The 21,321-nt window shown below is 33.7% G+C and overlaps 1 protein-coding gene across 2 annotated transcripts in view; it reads right to left on the reverse strand.

Annotated features, from left to right (window-relative positions):
• The window catches only part of ARAP2 (ArfGAP with RhoGAP domain, ankyrin repeat and PH domain 2), a 115,155-nt gene that overhangs the window by 12,592 nt on the left and 81,242 nt on the right, over positions 1–21,321 (reverse strand). For both annotated transcript variants that reach the window (XM_072334089.1, XM_072334088.1), the window contains exons 23-31: positions 20,425–20,572; positions 19,574–19,642; positions 15,903–15,977; positions 14,713–14,830; positions 10,757–10,885; positions 6,202–6,341; positions 2,942–3,024; positions 1,545–1,580; positions 1,007–1,070 (exon numbers count right to left, since the gene is read on the reverse strand). In XM_072334089.1, the coding sequence (XP_072190190.1) occupies positions 1,007–1,070; positions 1,545–1,580; positions 2,942–3,024; positions 6,202–6,341; positions 10,757–10,885; positions 14,713–14,830; positions 15,903–15,977; positions 19,574–19,642; positions 20,425–20,572 (862 nt within the window). The remainder of the gene's footprint in view (positions 1–1,006; positions 1,071–1,544; positions 1,581–2,941; positions 3,025–6,201; positions 6,342–10,756; positions 10,886–14,712; positions 14,831–15,902; positions 15,978–19,573; positions 19,643–20,424; positions 20,573–21,321) is intronic.

A 21,321-nucleotide genomic window follows, 5' to 3' on the forward strand; every position in this document is an offset into this window, starting at 1 on the left:
ATAGCTATTTCAGTTAAGGGAGCTGGATAAGACAAAAATTTGGAAGTTTTACTTAGAAGGTATATATTATATTTCTAGCTCTACCACCTATGAAGGTCAAAGATACAGATGCTGTTTCAGAAAGTCTTTACAAAGTATGCATTGCAACAGCAGTTTCTAGCCCACTTAATGTAATATGTGAAGTTTGCAGGTTAGCATGAATCTATCACTGTTTATTCAGTGTGATATCCCTCAAAGTGCCTTGAACATCATGGATAAGACAATAAAATCAGCTCCAAGTACAAACTATCTTTAAGAACTTCAAATCTGTTCCAGTCTCATGTCAGACTGAATTCTTCCCACCTTCCGATCTCTCACTTCTTACCATTTAAATACTTAGCTCCATTGGCAAAGGTGTTTTATTTGGCCCTCAAGATTGCAACCTCCTTACTCACAAGCTAGTAAGAAGTAGATTACTTAATTTTAGACAGCACAATTAAGTGACAGTGTTAACTAAGCTAACTTGGATACCAGGAAAAATACACCTTGGCACAGCTCTCCAACAAGGCTAGTTCCCACCACCATGCTTAAACAAGGTACCTTTTTTCTCATGACTGCCTTGCATGCAGCAACCACAGAGAGCTCAGGCTCCGTGGGACAAATATAACCTTTGTGTCATCAGCTAGAATTTCACACAAAAGAGGTTTGCTGCTGCAAAGGAAATGAGTTGTTTTTCTTTAAGCAGCTTCCCTAGTACACAGGAGGAAAATAAGATCTCAGAATATACCAATGTTCTTCTCCCTAAGCCTCAAAGCTCTCAGCTTTCATATGAAAATGCAATTGTAAACAGTAGTCTTCAAAGACTAAGATCATCTTTTTGCAGCATTAACACACTGAGTACTCCAGACATCTTAATGGTATTGCACGTTTATCCGTAGTGTATCTATAACTAATACATATGTCAGTTTAATGGGATTTTCATTATAGCAGTAAAATGGGCATTTCATGCATTTGATCAGGTTAGTACCTTTGCAGTGAAAATGCTGATCATCCAGTCTATCTGTGCTTCCTGTCCATCACAACATATATGCCTAGAACACAGAGTTAACAAGGAAAAAAAAAATGTAATGCAACTACAGCTACTAAAGATGAAATTTCTAGACAAGCTCAAATAGTGTTTACATACATTTATGAATGTTGCCAATACTCATTTTTTAAAACTCCCATAAAAAGATAGCAAATTATTATTATCTCAAATTATCACTTAATGCTATTTGAAGACATTGTGTCTGCTAGATTTAAAGCATGTGTACAGACTTCATGAATTTTGAATGGAAAATTTTAATTTATGGCCACAAAGAGGAGACAGACACATAACCTCCTTAAGATTCGCAAAATATATCAACCACAATTGTTTATTTAATTAGGAAAAATGTAACAAGAAGTCAACATTTAAGCAAAATAACGTCTGCTAGTTTTAAAATGTTGTTGTTTTGAAATGGAAAACTTCAAGAAACATTAAACATTGAAGTCAAAATAATTGTATGTGTTTTATGTTTACATACCACTGATGCTTTTCAGAAATCACTACTATTCCCCAGCTGAAAAAAAAAATAAATAAAAAAAAAAATCAAAATTAGTTCCAGAAACTCAAGACAGGAGCATTTTCCTGAAACTGTAGGCAATGATTATGTAGTGTTTTTTATCTATTTATTTGTTTTTTGGAAGTTTCAATGTGTACTGCAAATCTACTGAGAGTTTGATAGCTTATTTCACTCACTTTCCCCCAGCTGATTCACAGGTTATAAGCATTCTCTTCCGGACAAAGGTTTATAGCCAAGTCCTGGAGATCATGGCTGACTGCCTGCCTCATTTTGGCAGCTGTACTTTTTGAAAACTGTTGGAAGCAAAACAACTACTAAGATAGTGTCCAAAAAAGAAATCACAATGAAGTCTCTGATGTGAAAAACAAACAAACAAACAGATACTCCTAGGGCTCTAGAAGAGACTTTGTGAAGTCTGAGTTTGAACACAGTTAGACTGAAAATAAGCCTCAAGGAAATAACCTATCAGCAAAGACTCATTTATATAGCCTTTGCTTTTTTATTTTGGACTACTCAACTACTTACTGAGCATTAAACAGAAAAAAATACCAAAAAACACCCCCCATGCCATCCTGTTAAAACAAACACAAAGAAAAAAACAAACAAACACAAAACAAACATGAAAAACCCCACGAACCTCACCAACTTTTTCTTCACAATAACTATACTTTGAATTTACAGACCTTTTTGGAGGATGTTTTGATATGCCAACTGTAAAGGAAAAGTTCAGACAAATCTGCTTAAAGACTACAGCCTGCTTAGAATCCCCTTGGTATAGAATCTTTTTGTCTCAGTGTCTCAAGGCTTTGAAGAAGGAAGTACTAGAAACATCTGAGAGAAACAGGTGTCATTTTTCACTCCACTTTCCCAGAGTCATAGTCACTGATATTTGTAAAGGGCACAATAGTATTCATCTAGAAGGAGAAATATAAAAAATAACTGGAGTCCTGAAAAATGAAATCTTATTTTGAACAACAGGATTGTCACTAAAGACCACATCCAATTGCTTTTTTCTTCTCTTCCCTGTTTCTCGATGCAAAGAATGTGTGTCCACCAATGAAATGCAGGGCACATACTCCAAAATTAAGTGAGCTGGCAGCAAACGTATCCACTAGAGATAATACACTTAAGATTAAGGAAAGCCAATCAATAAAGTAATTTCCTAGCACAGAAGAGTTAACATGGAACACAAGAACAGAGATAACATCGGAACAAATAATATTATGGAGGGTAATTTAATACAGCATACTTCAATTGGCTTCTCAACTTTCTCCAGATCCACAATGTTTTATGTTCCCTTTTTGCTGAGGCACTACAGTACCTTGCTACATAGTATTTAGCTTCTTTTCTATTCTTACTTTGTTGGTGGCTTCATCTTCTTTTTCGCTCCAAGATAAAGCTTCAGTGAATTGACAGGCAATACTTTTTCAGGTTTGCTAGCCTGCAAATAAATTAAGATTTTAATTATTGTATCAGGAACGTACAAAAGGAGAAAAAGCCATACAACTCTCATGGTCTGAATCACTCTTCTCTAATAGATCATTGTGCTTTTTCCCTCACTTTCTTTCCCATTAGCAGAGGGTGCCCGTCACTACTATCAGCAAAAGATAGCAAGAACTTGAGCTCAATGTGAAGTCATAAAACTATAACATAATTTAAATAACAGAGATGAGGTGGTGAAAGTCACAAGACTGGAGGGCTACAATGAATGGATGCAAACTCTTCAGGAGATACAGTCAACGAAGATGAAGGGAAGGCTGCCTTCTGTGATAATGGATCTCTTCCAAGGAATGTCAAGTGTCACAGTATTTCCTCCAGACCACATAATGAAGATGAAAAAAAATAAAATCAAACAATCTTTAAACAACTGAAGAAAGTAAATGGACAGTAGATCTCAACTTTTACAATGCAAGGGAGGATAGAGCTTTTCTCCCTCAGGTAGTCTCATGGAAGCAAAACGCAGCAGTACAAGCAGTCCAGTAGATTTCTAGAGGGTATCAGGAATTTTTCTTGATATCAGTACTGGATGGGCCAACAATGGGTGATGCAAATCTGGACCTACTACTCACAGATGGAGTACTGACTGTAAAGACCACAAAATACTGGTACTTAAGATTCTAAGAAGAATAACACTGAAAAGTTAGCAGAGACCAAGAAGAGCAAATTTGGGCTTATTCAGGAAACTGAGAGTTCTGTCCATGGAGGACAGCTTTCAGGGATAAAAAAGTTCAGGAAATACACTTAAGGACAGCATTTGCCAATCAACAATTCATGTCAGTACTCTGGAAAACAACTGGAACTGCCAGATGAGTAACCTGAATGGTTCTGGTGAAGCTCCAACACAGAAAAAGGCAGCATACAGGAAGTGAAAAAAGGGAGTGGTTACAAAGCAAGAAATTTAGAAAAGCTGTTTAGGAAATGTAGGTACAGTGGTTGGACAGCCAAGGCTGATTTGGAGTTCAGATGTGATAGTAAAGCTACAAAGATGACTAGGGGAATTAGCTGTCTCCCAGTCACGTACTCCCTGGGGAAATCCTGAAGCAAGCTTCTTAGAACACATTTTTGAGTACATGGAATTGACAGTGCTACTGGGAACATTCTGCACAACCAAGCTGATTGATTTCTACAGTAAGATGACTGGATTTGTACATGAGCAGAGAGCAGTGGATATCAGTTTACCTTAACTTTATCAATGCTTCTGACACTTGTCTCCCAAAATAATCTTCTATTCAAGCTGGGATATTGAGAACTCAATGACTGTAACATCACTATCAGTAAAATGCCACTTGCATGAATACACTCAGAGGTTAATGGTTAATCAGACATACCCTAACTGCAGGCTTGTGACAAGGGGAATACTGCAGTAGTCTCTTCTGTCCTTTATAACATCTTCGGTAATCACATTGAGGAGTCAATCATTAAGCTTACATTTCAACCTATATAACCAGTCAATACACTTGGGAACATGAGAAATTTGCAGAAGCTGAAGAAATGGGACAACATGCGCTAGGAAATTCAACAAAGATAAACATCAAATCCTGTACTTGAGAAGGAAGAACACCCTGCAGTGACACTAGGGAGCAGCTGAAGTTTTTCCTCTTCTCCTTTGCACTTGTAGTCCTGCATCCACTTTTAGGTCCACCAATAAAAATACATTCTTGAGTGATTTCAGCAGATGTCCACAAAACTGTCTGGGGGCTGGAGTACTTGATCTGTGATGAGAGACTGAGAGAGGTTGGCTTGTTCAGCTGGGAGAAGAGGTGGCTTCAAAAATCCACAAGTAGGTCTGGGTAGGTTACTGAGAAGGCTCTTCACAGTGGTGTGTGTTGGCAAAATGAAAGTCAGTTTGAAACTAGAGTTTCAGACCGAATATGAAAAGAAACTTCTTTTGCATGAGGGGAGTTAGGTATAGGAATAGGCTGTCCAAAGAAGTTGTGCTACCTCTGTCCTTGGGAGATTTCAAGACTCAACTGGATCAGTCCCTGAGCTACCTTTTTGGACCTTATTTCTGGCCCTAATATGAAAATGGCAAGTTGAACCATGGATCTCTAGAGGTTCCTTTGAAATCAAATTAATATACAGTATCATAAAAACTTCACTGTTTTGATAATTGCTGAATAAAAGAAACATTTAACAGAATGCATCTCTACCTGCATATATAATTTTAATTTGTTTTCAATGAGAATTCATAAATTACTTAGTACATGCAATCTTATTAAACACCATTTTTTCATGTGTAGTCTCATCTCTTTCTACTATTCATTTCTGACTACATCATAAAATTTAACCAAGACTGTTAGTGCTGGATGAACATCTCTTAAAATCAAACAAACAAAAATCTAAATAAGTTATATTTTCAGCATAGTATCTCTCTTTTTCTTTTTTTTCCTTTTGTTTCTTTTTGTTTTTTAAAATATAAAGCTATTTAAAAGTAACACCAGCAAAATTTCCACCTCAGTTTAGGAATTTAATGCTTTATGAATCAGAATGGCTCAAAAAGCAGATTGTAAAATAGTACAATAACTTTACTGTATCATAAACTTTTTCCAAGTTGCTAGTTAAGCTTTGATGGGCTTATTGATATACTCTTACATTGTGCCAATTTGAGTGTTAGCAATAAATTACAATGCACTATTCTTGACATTCTGGGGTCATTTTAACTAGAATAATATCAACAGTCTCAAAAGACTGCACTTTTTTTTTTTTTTTTTTTTTTTTTTTTCCTGCACTTGTTTAACAATGAATGTGTAAGTTTACAAAAAGATCCTATTATACTGTATGCAGCATGCAGTTCCAGCTTCATATTACTTCTAACACCACTATCTACAGAAGGTTTTCATTTTATTCACAGCACAAGGGAATGTATGCATTCATAAACATTTTCAAAGCTAGTAATATAGCATAACCAAAATAGCTAAACCAACAAATTCATGCAAGCTCTATTTACTAAAGCCTCTGAAATGAGGACCTTAAAATCCTGTACTTCACTAAAAGCTGCCATTTAGTATAGAAATATTCATCTATTTGTCTGTCTTCGCTTTTCTACATGAAAAAAAGTAAGTTTAAGTGTTTATGTGTTTATGTGTTTATGATTAAACTACTGAAGAATTAACTGTACCTTCATATCCTTGTAAAGAAGCAAGTTTCCTTCTCGTAATACAAAATAACGCTCCTGAAACTTGTTTCCAGACAGTAGTTTTGAAGGTTCTTCTTTGTACTTTAGATAGCCAGCTTTCACACTACCTTTCACATTTCTCTCTATCAAGAAAGTAAAAAGCTCTTTGTTAGAATCTATACCAACTTTGGATACTACTACATCATTTGTAAGTGCTCTCAGTATTAATGTTTATCAGAAGACAAAAATTGCACTTTATTTATTTTAGCATATATTTTTTATATCATTTATGATTTTAATTACTTGGGGGGGAAATGTATTCTATATTTACTCCTAAGATAACACAGAAAAAATTCACCAAATAGATTAAAGAATCTTCTCAGCAAAGAATGTGCAGTTGTATATACAAAATGCACAAAGAAACACATATATTTAGGATATGTACATATTAAAACTAAAGACTGTAGTCTGCTTTGTAAATAAATAAACTTTACAAAAATGAAAAGTTTTTTATTAAAGTAAGAACTACTCAAGTTCATTACTTCTGACATCTGATTATACAAATACACTTCGAAGTGCTTATAAAAAAATAACATTACATTACAAAACTCAGATTTGTTTGCCATTCCTACAGCATAGTGAGACTTTGGGACTAACCTGAAAAGCTGTATCTCAATCCCATCTTTCCTACCAGCTGAAATCCAGCTGTTCAAAGAGTCTGAATAAAATTATTCCTTTTACTAACTCTATTCACAAAAAAAAGATAATTAAAAACCATGAATCTGTTTCCTTCTTGATTTATATCTTACAACAAACTGGACCTTAGAAATACTTTTAAAAATACAATAGAAGTTTTAAAAGGTATTGAACGTCTGATTTTGATCAACTGCATTCTAATCAGCATGTTTGCCTTTAAAAGAAAATCTTAACATTAAATTTCCCACTATTTTCTTTAGCTTACAGCAGAAGCTAATGCAAAAATAAAATCAAAAGCCTGATTTCTTCAGCTTTCTGTGCTAACATATGATAAAAAAAAAAACACAAACATGAGCATATTTCCTCTCTGCCACTATGAGTATTTCTTTTGTGTTCATAATGGAATATGAGTCCTTATCCACACTCAAAACAGGCTTCTTTTAAAAAAATAAATAAATAAACAAACAAACAAATAAATAAATAAACAATTGAGAGAAGCAGAATTCTGTACCAGTTGAAATATTTTATATTTATACACACAGTTCTCAAAATGACCAAGAAAACGCCCACTTCCTAAACTTTGTAGCATTCCCACCTTAGCAAATCTAGGAATACTCAATCTTGCAAAGATCTTTAAAAGACATGAAAGTGGGAAAAAAAAAGCACAACATATATTTCTCTGATTTATGAATTTCTGTATTCTTTAGAGGCAAGTATTCCACACTCAAATCTAAAATGACCAGTGCATGTCCTATCTATTTTTCAGATATACATTTTGTAAAGAATACAAAGCTTTCCAGAACTTTTCTGCTACTAGGAACTGGAGGCACTTAATCCATTCAGGGTTGATGCACATTCAGTATAGAAGTTTGTGTTTCAAAGAATTTCCCTGAATAATAGCCCCTGGTTCTCAGATATCAACACTTCCCACTCGAATTATACAACTCTTTACTGGTTGTATAAAAAAATCAAGTACCTATATACACACTTTATAGTGAATCTATTCTCTCACATTTTTCTAACAAATACATCTTTAGTACGGGAAAAATTCAGGTAAGGAGAAGATAAAAGGTCTTGAAATAGAACTACGCAGAACTGAGTATCTCTCATACCAAAATGCAATGTACACCCTGCCCTGCTGAACAGCTCTTCAAAGACAGTGCTTCTGCAACAGGCATCAAAAGCTATAAAATAAATTGCCAGGAGAGAGTAGCTAAAGATTTGGAGGAAAGTGTAAAATTCACAACAAATATTCTGAAACATATCAATAAGAATAAACCATTTCATTTCCTTGAAAAGAAAAAATGGTCTCTAAATGAGAAAAAATATAAATCTGTACCTAAGTACAATGTTTGGTATTGCAGAACATGAGAAATTAACTTGAGACTGAGAAAAATGAGTGAAAGAGTTATGAAAAAGAACAAAGTATACTACATCTAGATGTACATGGTAAACGTTTCACTGACAGGGATGGCCCTGTTAAGTTGCTAGAATAAAATGAGGCTAGCAGAGTTGCTTCTCCAGGCTCACTACTGAACTAACATTATTTCACATATCATTAATGCCTCTGGATGAAGAAAAATGCTGATGACACAAAATTCTGAAATTACATTAACAGAAAGAAAAAAAAAAAAAAAAAGGTCAGAAGAATAATAATTTAGTATGTAAGATACTAATAAAAATCACAGAAGAAAGGAAAATCCATCAAATTCAATTATAAACATAAATATGATTACAACTCTATGAATTTTAATGAAGAGGAAGAAAACCATCAACTCAGTAGTCCATTTGTATAGGTTGAATCCACTGCTAAAAAACACACTATGAATAACATTAGTTGAATATCTGGACTCAGTCCAAGTGCTCAGTTAGTGATGAGAAAATATCTACATAAAGAAGGTAAAAGAGTGACAAAACCATCCTTCCCTACTGGCCAGCAGATCTTTTGTGTGTACTTTGGGATGGAGTGCTCCAGCATAACCACAACATCTGCCTCCCTCTGGAAACTGAAGGTGTTTCCCCTGTGGTTTAATCCTGTTCTTTTCTCATTTTAACAGTATATGATGATGGAAGTTCAGTGCTGATCTAAAGACATCTTTTTGCCTTGAAATAGATGCTTATATGTTTTCAGCATGTACAGGTACAAGACTAGAAATAGAAACAATAAACATGTAAATTTCTGCAACTACAAAATGAGTACGATTGATTCAGATCTTCTAGGCAATTTTGCCTACACAGTACATGCATTGTCTTGCTGAAGCTAGTGAATTTGTGCATTAGCTGCTCATTATTGTTAATATTTCAGAGCAAATTTAGAAACTAGTCTCATAACCTCTACAAGATATAATGATTTTAGAACTATTTATATTTAAAACACTTTCATTTTCCCGTAGCAAGAAGCAGTTATAAAATCTAAAGCTTTAGAAATTAAAATTTGTTCACCACATAAAAGCTCCCAAGAATAGCAATTCCATATTCAAGAAAATATGTTTGTTGTATATGAGGTTACTCTGAGATCAATACTGCAAGTTTGGAATATGGAAGAAATTTAATAAATAAGGTTTTAATTATTTTAACACGAGAAAAAGGAACCAATAAATGTAAACATTCAGTCATCAAAAGGCAGTGTGTCTGTACTAAGGTCAAACTGAAAAGAATTGATTCAAACTCAATTACTGTGATGGACTGGGGGAACAAATGAGTATAGAAAGCAGGTGGAAAAGAAGGTGGGCAAATGTCAGCTCTACCCTTTAGATAGTACTACATTTTGTAAATTGAACTTCAGACACTAGCCTCATCCTTATGTGTTTCTCGGAACAGTGGTTCACACACATTCCTTACAACCCATTCCCTTTTTCTGATTATTCCTCAACACATAGTAAGGTGATGGGAGTTCATATATCAAGCTTTTAATGAAGTAGGCCATTTCACTCTATTCACTATCAGCTGCAACACATTTAGAGATAGTGAAACTCCAATATAAAAGCCATGAATAACACACTTGTTAAGGTTTGTTCATATCTATGGAATAAAGAATGATGAGAGAAGGCTATTACTTTCAGAAGAGTAAGCATAACAGCATAACTTTTACTTCTTGAAATCAAGACATAACAGAAATACTGATGGAAAAATTAATACTTCCTTTTATGGGGAAACACTGCATGCTTTACTGACAGCATACAGATTTCAACTGGTTGAAAACAGAATAGTAATTTTTGTGCATGTTGAACTTCTGAACTGTTTCCCTCAAAATTAATGCTGTACATCTTAGATGAGAGATCTAACACCAGGTATAATGCAAAACAAAAAAAAAAAAAAAAAAAAAGTATGACTGGAATAGCTTATAAAGTAGAAAAACAGGATTTACATTTGAGCTGTGTTTCTTTTCAAGTGTCAGGTCTAAGCTCTTCATCCTTTCAAACAGCCACATGCTGTACAAAAGTTGCTTATGTCACTCAAACTAGTTTGGAGGCATCAGAATATATAACAGAAACAATTACGTTTAATATATAACACACACACACAATGTATATACGTGTGTATCTGATGCACCCACAGGGAGCAAGTTCGGTATTTACATGGAAGAACTGTGAGCACATTCACAAATTGTAAGCTGAACGTATGAATTCTGTTTACATATATGCTCACATGGCATACATCATTTGTAGAAATGACGTATGGTTTTGGTTCTGTATTTTAAAAGGAAGTCAGTACAACTCTCAGTAAAGCACAAGCTTTTATAAAATACTGGTAATTCAGATGTTCTGGGACATTTTGCTTCAATGAAACAATTATAAAGGAACTGCCATTTCCTGCAGGGATACAAGGATATCCAATTAAATATATATATATATACACATACCATTGTAGAGTTTCATCATGTTTGCAGTTAAAAATCTCTTTATTATCAGATATGCAGTGCCAGGCTCGGGTAGTGAACTCCAGTGAAGAACCTGTTCTAGAACATTCTCTGTGTAATGCAGCGGACGTTCTGAAGAGTTTCCAGGAAAAAAAAGAATTAAAAAAAAAAAAAAAAAAGAAAAAGAAAAAAAGAAAAACAAAAAAAACCAAAAAAAAAAACAAAACAAAGTTTAAATAGGAAAACCAGAATTGCAGGCCCTTAGAAGTTACAAATTCACTGTTTGCCTCATTCAGTTTAAGCTACTGGAGAAAAAACACTACTTTCAAAATAAGACAATTAAGCACTTCATTGACTTTCTGGAGCAAGACCTTTGCTGGCAGGATCTACATAGGTAATGAATACTAAATTGAACAAGCAGAAGTCAAATGTTCAAGCAATTCTTTTGTATTTAGTTGTTATTCTTTCCTTCAGTAAAGATGCTAAAATACTGCTTTCAAACAAATGCAAAGGTTAGATATTATCACAAAGCATATATCAACACACAATCAGACAGTACTTAGAGCCACAACTACACTGGGCTTTGTAGGTCTGGGCTTTATACAAAAGCATATTGTTATAGTTCTCAATGTTCTGCAATTGAAAAAAAGCCAGAAAATTCAGAGTACAGTGGAAAAAATAAATTATAATGCCAGCTTAGACTACATTGTGTGTTAACAATCAAAGCAGATAGAGATGGAAACTTGGTTTTGTTCCATTCCTTTAATTGTAAGAGAAATGCAAGAGGTCTTACTGAGTTTTCTCCCTTTCTGAGGCACTTGGATTTCTGAGACATACATTTGTTGTAAGATTCACCCAAAAAGAGTAATTTTGAGACCCTATCATAGAACCACTACAGTGACACAAAAGCCCAAACGGTACTCTATACAAAACTCTAGTTCATAGTTGGATACACTTTGCAAGTAGTCCCTAAATTTGCATTACCAGATCAAGCAGAAATGTGAACATGATACACTCTGTAGTGCAGCCTCGTATATCACACTACAGACATTGATGCAGACACAGGGAGGCTGCAAGACAGAATCTCCCTCTGTATCATACCACTCTGTAACTAACTGCTCCTCCATGCGCACACCCAAGCTTGCAAGCAGTAAGCACAGAATATAATCTATGGAAAGCACAGACTTGACAATGGCTTTGCAAGTCACAACTTAGAGCAGTGGATGCAAGAGTCCTTTTCTCTCTAAAAGTAGATTTTTTCACAAGTTCTAAGCTCCCATTTTCTCACATATAATGTGGGTCTAGTCCTGAGAAGACCTGAATGCAACTACTGGAAAAGCACACCTGTGTGACATTATTGTGTAGATTCAACCAGTCTAGCCCTGTATCTCCTAATAGCAAAGGGGAAAAGTACAATGACAAAATCTTTGGGGCTGTTCAGCACTACATTCTAGCAAATATTTACGAAAACACCAGAACTCTAGAATGCATCAGCCACATACAAGTCTATTTTAAACTGCTTAACTGTATTTGTAATATCACATATATCAAGATTTTCTTATGTAGACTTAAAAACAAAACAGTCTAAACAAAACTATTTTCTCAGCAACCATTTCATAACTCCATTACTTCTGGCCCTTTTGTTTTAAATGGCCCAACATTTTAATTTCAACATGTGGGAAACCATCAACTCTTTGATGTGCTGGAGTCAAAACAACTTGCTGCCTTTGTACGAGAGAAGAAAAATCCATTTTAAGGAGAGTAACTTTGCAAATCAAAGGCATCGGGAAACATTGGCAAATCACCACAACTTCCTAGAACACCAGCATTCCCAGAGTAAATACCTACTGTTTTATTTATAGTTACATTTAAGACCATCTGTCATCATGGATTACACAGTACATAAATCATCATGCTGAAATGCATTAGCTACTTTACTGGCAACCCATCTCATTTACAAGCTATCCTTCAAGTACAAATTACTAAAAGAAATATACACCCTATTTTATAAAAGCATACGGTACTGAAACTTTCTGCAATAGTTTAGATAAAATTATCAATTATTTCGTGTTTTCTGTATGCAAATAATTTAGTTGATTTTTAATACTGCAATTTCAGTATTTTGAACAGCAAGCAGTCAACACATGCATCCAATTACCCTTTTACATAGGTCATCATATGCTAGTAAATATCTCAAACAAGTCATTTTAGTCTTAAATTGCAATAAATATCAGGAGAAAATTACTTTTTAGAAAATACAAGAATCTAATTTTCTTGAATTCTCAGGGTTCATCTTCAGGGCAACATATCTTAAAAGACATTTCACAAAAACTAAAGTAACTTTCAGAAAACTTCAGGATTGAGTGATACAAACCAAATATCACCAGGTACCGGACAGGTACCAGACTATGGCACGAATATAAGCAGAAAATAAATTTGTCAGCAAGACACTATGCTAACTGATGTAAATTTGAGTAAAATAAGCAAATGATGTTTCTATCATGTCATGTCAAAAATTCAAATTACTTGTTGATTATGAAACACTCAATTAAGTGATGAATGTCACATGAGAATTCTGAAGTAGGAAAGTAGGAAATATTTATTGTTTCAGTTCTTCGATGCCATATTTGAATCAAAGACTGCAAGAAGCTATCTTTCTCTGTTAGTTCATTTCTTTTTCAGCCTTTCATACATCTGGTAGGTTCAGCCATATAATCAGTACCTCTTAATACTTCTGTTATTTTTTAAACATTATTTCATTTTCCTGTCATGATGCACAGATTCAGTCACAAAGGGATCCATCAAGGCACTTCATCAACAGTCAGCACACAGTCTAGACTGGTGGGAGGTGCTGAATTAGGACTTTATTGAGTTTGCTATATGTTTTGTTTGTCTGTTTCATTTTTAGTATTTAATATTTGTCATTTTCTACCTTGCTTCATAAATCTCTTTTATTTCAGTGGGATACACTAACACCTTACCAACACTGACAGTCCTATATACTGCCTGCAGAGTCTTTCTCCAAGCTTATTTTTGCTAATCTTAAAAATATATTAGCTTAGAATATCTTTTAGCCTACAGGAAAATTCTAATTGCTGCATGCAAATACCCCACTAATCTGCTAAATGGTCTGTCTGTTGTACTTCTTTATAGCTTCTCTTGGCCATATTTCCTTTAGTTTTCATTTACTTATAAGTGCTATACAGCAAGTTTAAGAAGATAAAACTCACTGTTCCTTTTTATTTATTTATTTATTTTCCATTACTCTGTTAAAATCAATAAGGTTTCTAGGGGTCTCAATGGAATCATGAGGACACTTCCAAAGATAATAGGTGCTAGTATTCTTTGTCAGTTGACACCCACATATATGAATAATTAAATGAAACTCTGTGCTACAAGTCTACATGCATACAACAAGACTGCTGTATGCAAGGAGGTGCCAGGATCATTCAGTTTTAAAAAAAAGGAGCATATTTTTTATTCTCATTATTGACACTGTCAAGGTCAAGACTGAGTGCATCAAGAATATTATTATCTTTTTAGATTTACTATTAAGTAGATATGAAGATCAAGAACAACAAAAGAACTCTATTTATATATTTTTTTGAACTTGAAAATAGCTATCTCCTGTACAGAAATAAATTTGTCCACAGTCTACTTCTGTAGCATGGAAAAAGATACTAAAAGCAACTTAGTGTGAAGTGCTAATAGAGGTTGTTTCTTGCTAAAAGCATATTTCTGTCCCTCAGGTACATATACATTTTTTAAATCAGATGACATCGGTGAGAATTCATTAGAATAAGATGCCTTAGTAATAACAGAAAAACTGTTACCTTGATAATTGAAGTATCTCTAATAAAATAAATAATAATATCTCTAATTATTTAAAAAAATAACTCTTTAACCTTTTGCTTATATGTTGAAAGATATTAAAAGTTTAATGAATATGCATCACTAACCTAGTTCTCCATTTTCAAGTACTTCAAAAGTGGCCCAGATGTCATCTTTGTTGGGAGTAATGTTTTTTATTCCTAAAATATCATTAGTTAATTCTTCTGCTTCTGTCAAAGGCGATACCTGTAACAAAAATTAAGTCAATTTATAATGCACTAAAATTAACATTTTCTGAGTTTTCCCCTCAAACCTTTCTCACAATTTGCTGAAGATAAAGATAGATACACAGAGTTGGAAATTCATGTTATTTTCTAAGACTACAGAATGCCTTCTATATTTTGTATCATGAAACTGGCAACATTTTCATGACTTTAACCTCATTTTCTCAACCCATCAAAAATTAAAAAACAACAACAACAACAAAAAAAAACCAACCAAACAAACAAAAAAAAAAAAACCTAGGATATTTTTCCTAGGTATGGAAAGAATAGAAATAAAGGTTAGTAAAAAATTATTAAAATAATGTTAGTAACGTCTTAAAAAAACACAATGATTCTGATGTGTGTGCATAGATAAATGTTGTGCATATGTATATCACATATATACATCTAAACTTGAGAGTCGTGTGCTGAACAAAATGGAAATAAAAAGCAAAAATCTAGCAGAAGTTGGAAGAGCAAGGGGAGATATTGCCCTCCTTTCATTTAACCATATCTATCAGCATCCAAAAAATAGAGTACTACTAACTGGATATGAGTGTATTTAAAATATTTTGTAAACATCAGACTGAAAAACCTAAATTACATTAAGTTGCAAGCTTTGGTTTTCTTAGCACACACGCAAGGCAGATAGTCACCAGCAAAAAACAAAACAAAACAAAACAACCAAGCAAAAAAACCCATCAGGATAGTAATTTAAATGGTCTTTTAGTACTGAATAAAACCAGTATTCACTGTATACTTGTTAATTTTCTTCTGTGCTGCAGGCTTAGAGGTATGAGAATTTATACCACTGTATACTACAGTAAAATCGAAGGAAAATATGTCTGCTTTAAAACTGTGTGATAACATGTTCTTTAAAAATGCATAATAAATCTTAACAAAATTTAGGCAACACATTAAATAAAATAAGATTCTTAAAAGAATGACAGATATAAATTCATATCTTTATAATGTAACTATACATGCATGTATGAAAATAAATTTTGAAGGCAGTATGAGAAAGTGTTTGGTAAAAATCGCTTCTATACACTCACCCTAATTATAATACTACAGTCTGGCTCCTTTTTTTCAACATAAACTTCAATCAGTAGGTCTCCAGCTTGGGAAACCTAAAATAATACATAGTGACAATAAAAAAGTCAGAATATAAATATTCAATTTATTTTAAACTGGGAAAGTGCATTGATTACTTAGTAGATGTGCTACCAGGTACTGAACATAAATCTTTCCCCCACCACTTATCCCCAGCTAAATCCAATGTATTCACATTTAATAACAAATTTTAGCCAGGCTCACTTCATTGCCAAAACAGATAAACAGAACTTAAGACCGTGGAAAAGGATGGGAAGCATTCCCAAAATAAAATGAATCAAAATAAAATAAATCTGTCTGTGATTCTGTGAATCTGTTAAAAATGAGATGAAAAATTACTAATACCAGGATATTTCGTTCCTAAACCCATTTACACAAAATCAGATAATCAGAACTCATTAATATGAAGTCTACAATTAACTACAAAAAATACATGTCATTACATATTTAAACAGGGGAATCGAAATACATGTTCTTGGTATCAATCTCTGTTAAAGATCTCCCTTTAAATTTGTTGGACCAAATATCCAAACTTTTACATTAAGCTACTGATATGCAATAATAAGATGATAAAGCAAGTGTATGACATGACATATAATAGTCTAATGTACTCAGTAGCAACAAATGCAATCAAAGAATGTGGAATAACACAAATCTTACAAAGAAATAGAGATATCAGAAAATCCAGCATTTAAGGTGAAAAAAGTAGATTTATGAAAGAAATTCAGCATTTTAGCATTTTCTTTTGTTACCAGGACGCTCATCTATGGCAATAAGACTACCTTCTTGGATGAGAAATTAATTTTCTGCAGTTAAAAATGTCTAGCTCTTTGCCTGCTCATGCAAAAAAAAAAAAAAAAGATGATGACCAGAGCCATGGGAAGAAAAACTAAGGTAGCTAATAGTGCCTTTCAGCAAGCATAACATTTTACTAATATTACCAATATCATGTTAATTTGAACATTAATTCTTTAAGAATACTGTCATGTGTCAATTCTGAGAAAAGCATTCATAGCAATGTTGAAGATAGAGGCTAAGAAAAACAAAATCTGCATCATATACTGAATAAATTACAGAGAAAACAATAAAAACATCCTGGCTTTGGGACATACTTTGACTAATTTACAGAAGGTACAGAAAAATAAATGGCACCACTCAATTTAAAAAAAAAAACAAAAAAAAAAACAAAACAACAACAACAACAAAAAACATTAACATACTGGAAAACAGTGACTTTAAAGTTAGTTTAGCCCCTGAGAATAGAAAACTAATGTAAGCATTTGTGACAAAAAAACATTAAAAAGCTACTTGGAAGAAATCTTCTTAATTATAGTGGCACAGACTCAAAAAAGCTCATCTAGTTTTAAAATTTGCTTTTCAGATGGTATTACAGAAAAAGGTTGAAAAAAAGAATGAAGCTGACATTTGATTTCCACTGGGCTCATGTAAACAGCTGTATGGAGAGAAAGTGTACTCTAAATTCCAGCTGCAAACAGAAACAGCTGGCCCTCATATATGATGGACAGAAAATGAAGAGCAGCTAATGAAGTACCACCTGGAAAGGAGATGCAGCGACATTTCAGATGTAAGAACTTTCAGGCCCTCAGCAGGAATTTGGTTCAGTCATTCTCTGAACACTCTTTATCACCAGCCTGGAGATAATTCTACTATAGAAACCAATATAATCAAACATATTAAGTATTTATATCACTGATTTTCCCTGCAAACATAAGTACATTTTAGATGCAATAATGCCAGACAATCAAATGTTAAATGGAAAGGATTCTCACACTGAATTCTTAATTCACACTTAATTACTTGAAGTTTGAGTTGCCAAACACCCACACTGTGAAATTACTGTCTGCAACAAGACACTGGTTTTAACAGTAGTTGGATGTCTATACTTAAAGTTCACCAAGAGGTAGCTTCCCTGCACAAGCATGAAATTCAGCCTCCACACAACATGACCTGCACATGCAAGTCTTGCAGAGCCTTGAAAACCACTCACAGGTTCTAAGATGAGAGCTAACGACTAAGAGGAATAGAGCAGCTGAGAACAATCTGCTTCAGTATACTCATATTCAGTGAAACATTCAGTGAAAGAAAGGGAATATATCTCTAAGACCACACCAACTAGCCACTCTACTCCAAAGATTTTTATCCTGTTTCTGATCTGCATGACCTGTACAGTTCATTACACTACTGGTTGGGTCTGGCTATTGGCAGGATGACATGGGAGAAAGCCCTGAAGGGAAGGAGGTCCAAGAAAACTGGTCAGTATTCAAGGACCACCTCCTCCAAGCCCAGAAGCACTGTGTGCCAAAAAAAATGGATGTCATGCAAGAATTCCAGGAGGCCTCTGTGGATCAAGAAGGAGCTCCTGGTTTAAACTGGAATCAGCATCCACCCAGGGAAAACATGGATGCTGATGAGTCTATAGAATATGGACCTGCAGCTGAATGGGGAAGGAGAACTCATCATGGATAACAGGGAAGGGGCCAGGATAAACAATAAATAAAAAAAAAATAATAATAATTAAAAAAAAAAAAAGAAGAAAGAAAGAAAATAAATAGAACAAAGCAAGCCTTTTTTTTCTTCAACAAGCACTCAAGATAGCAAAGAATATGCTATTCAGTGTGTATTTGCAAGACCCTTTTATTATTATTATTAATGGCTTCAAAGTACCACAAAACTTCCTGAAAAGGGAAGATAGACATCAGAGAAAGCATTATAGATCTTTTCTCCTGGCAACTTTTCATTCATTTCCAAAGGCTGATAAACTACAACACTACTGAGAGCCTCCTCCATTACTTTACATTTTGGAAAAAGCATCTAAGTGTACTATGTTTGCTTCCCTTGACCTCTCTTGATTCACTTACCTTGGTCATGCTTATCTAACTTATTGGCTTTTGGTTTAATGAGCACTGCACACACACACTGTTGTGACTGTGAAATATACTATCACTTTGCTATTTCTCGTCAACTCACAATTTATTCAAATGTTATTACAGGTACAACTGAAAATGAAGATAATAGTAAGATCTCCTGTTTCCATATACCATTCCCCCAAAGTTCAGTTTGACTAAGTAACCATGTTTGAATATTTCACCAGCCATATTTGTTCTCCATATATGGGCTCCATTATACAGTTATAGAAAAGGATATGGCAAACAATTCAAGTACTTTCAGCTTATAGGGATAATGGAGAGAGACTACATGTACCAAAAGGCCATGATATAATAGAAGCATAAACATAAATAGAAGCATAAACATTGAAAGTTATGAATATGTATGTTTAAAATTGGTTCCCATTTTCATACTTGGACATTCTGATAATTTCTATCTACTATATGACACGCTGAAAAGCAAGTAACAACCTGCAAGTTATGTTCAGGCCCAAACACTGGATAATTGCAAGTTATGCTTTACAAAAACAGTTCTACTTTATCAGTTAATGCCTCATCTTTTATTTCCCTCAGTTCTGTAGTTAACAACACTAGTCACTAAACTTAGAAATTTACATTACATTGCATAAATTGAGGTATAAAAACCAGTAAACAACAAAACATTCTTTGTTAGAAGCATTTGCATAGCACTTCACTTTTGCACTTACCTGAGTGTTTTTCCATCTGGTAATAAAACTGTTCTCTATATCCATTTGTTTGACCTGGTCTTCATTTACCTGTTTAAAATTGAACATTTTTATTTAATTAATAATTGCAATCTATCATAAAAAAATATAACATTAACTAGAAAACACTACAATATAATAAACAGACAAACACAACAACAAAATAAAAATAGATATTGATTATTAATGGCTAACACTACTAGTAATCATGTTCTTGTGGAATCACTATGTAAAATATTCTGTCCATCAGAAAGATTATTTCATTAATGGGATCATAACCATGAACTTTACCAAATACATATTAGAAGAGAGAGAGCTCCATGAAAAATTGCCAAGCAGAATGGCTGAAATGAACTGCTCCTAAAAATCCAGCTTGACTCAATGCTCCTTTCAAGGCCTGAGGAACAAAAATTTGTTTCCTCTAAAGTCCTTAATGCAATCACAGCTCAAACACAATGAATATATAATTCTTCTATGCCTCAGTTCTGACTAATGCTATTAAATCTGAATGGAAGTATTACTTTTAATAGTTATCCTCTCAAAGTTTTCTTAAGTTTGTCAGTAATCAGCAGCAGCAAGAGTGTGCACTATCCTGGGAAAAAATAGCTCAAAGTAATTCTATAAATATAGCCTTTCCTTCACAGGCTGAGCCATCTGGGAAATAAAATTTAAAGCAAACAGTGAACTACATCTACTGAATCAGAGTTCAATAACACTGCAAATCTTTAGACAGTCTAACCAACACCAGAATCATCCCTAACACTGAGGACATTTCTATATTTTAGCATATCTAAGAGTAGAGCAATTAGGACACTTTATATAAAGATACCCACGTCAAAAAGTTGCACGTAATTTTTAATTAGATCTTCAATTACATTGACTTCTTCACTAGTCTGGCCTTTAGTTTGAAATAAGCAAGAAGAAAACACCAGGGCTAGATTGTGAGGGTTCATATGATTGATTTCAGAACATTTTTGCACCCTGTTGAAGGAAAAATAAATACATTTAGAGGATCCCATTATTCCTTTAGTTGCCCAATGCTCCCCGAGAGAATATGGAGAACATTAAAAATAAAAATAAAAAAAAAGAATGAAAAACCTAGCGTAATCTATTATATTTTATATTTACTTCTTTATATTCTTTATCTTGCATCTTATTACAGAAATGTAAATGTATGCTTTGTATCTGCACCTCAAGCAGTTGCAAAAGAATTTGTCACATTATGTATTTATGTATATCCTATTAACCAATCCCCTTAGATCAATAAGAACATGGAAATAATTTAGGAATTCTTTAGTTTTAGTACATGTGGTGAAGTTCTCTGGTTTACATAACATGTTCTCCTTCGTAAGTAACAGAATTTTGCCTGTTTATAAAAATGTATACAAACTACTTTCAGAACACTTTAACGAGTATATTAACACCTGAACTGAATAAGCTTAGAAAAATCATTAACCACAATACGTAGTTGTAATCCTCATCCTAGTAAAAGAACCAATCAATTTAGTAATTGTATGAACAGTTTTTAAATAAAATCTACTATGTAATTGCTCTAAGTACAGAAAAGAAGAGAGTTGTCACATGTTCTAATCACAACACTTTACCAGGAATAATTTGAAAATTCTCCATAATTACCACAGTTGCAAAGTGAAGTGTGATTAAATATTTGAGAGATAGCTAAGTTTCAAAATTGGCATTTCCCGTATAGACTGGGGAGAAGGACATTTCAC

This window comes from Excalfactoria chinensis, chromosome 4 (genome assembly GCF_039878825.1).
Source record: "Excalfactoria chinensis isolate bCotChi1 chromosome 4, bCotChi1.hap2, whole genome shotgun sequence".
Classification (NCBI taxonomy): Eukaryota; Metazoa; Chordata; class Aves; order Galliformes; family Phasianidae; genus Excalfactoria; species Excalfactoria chinensis.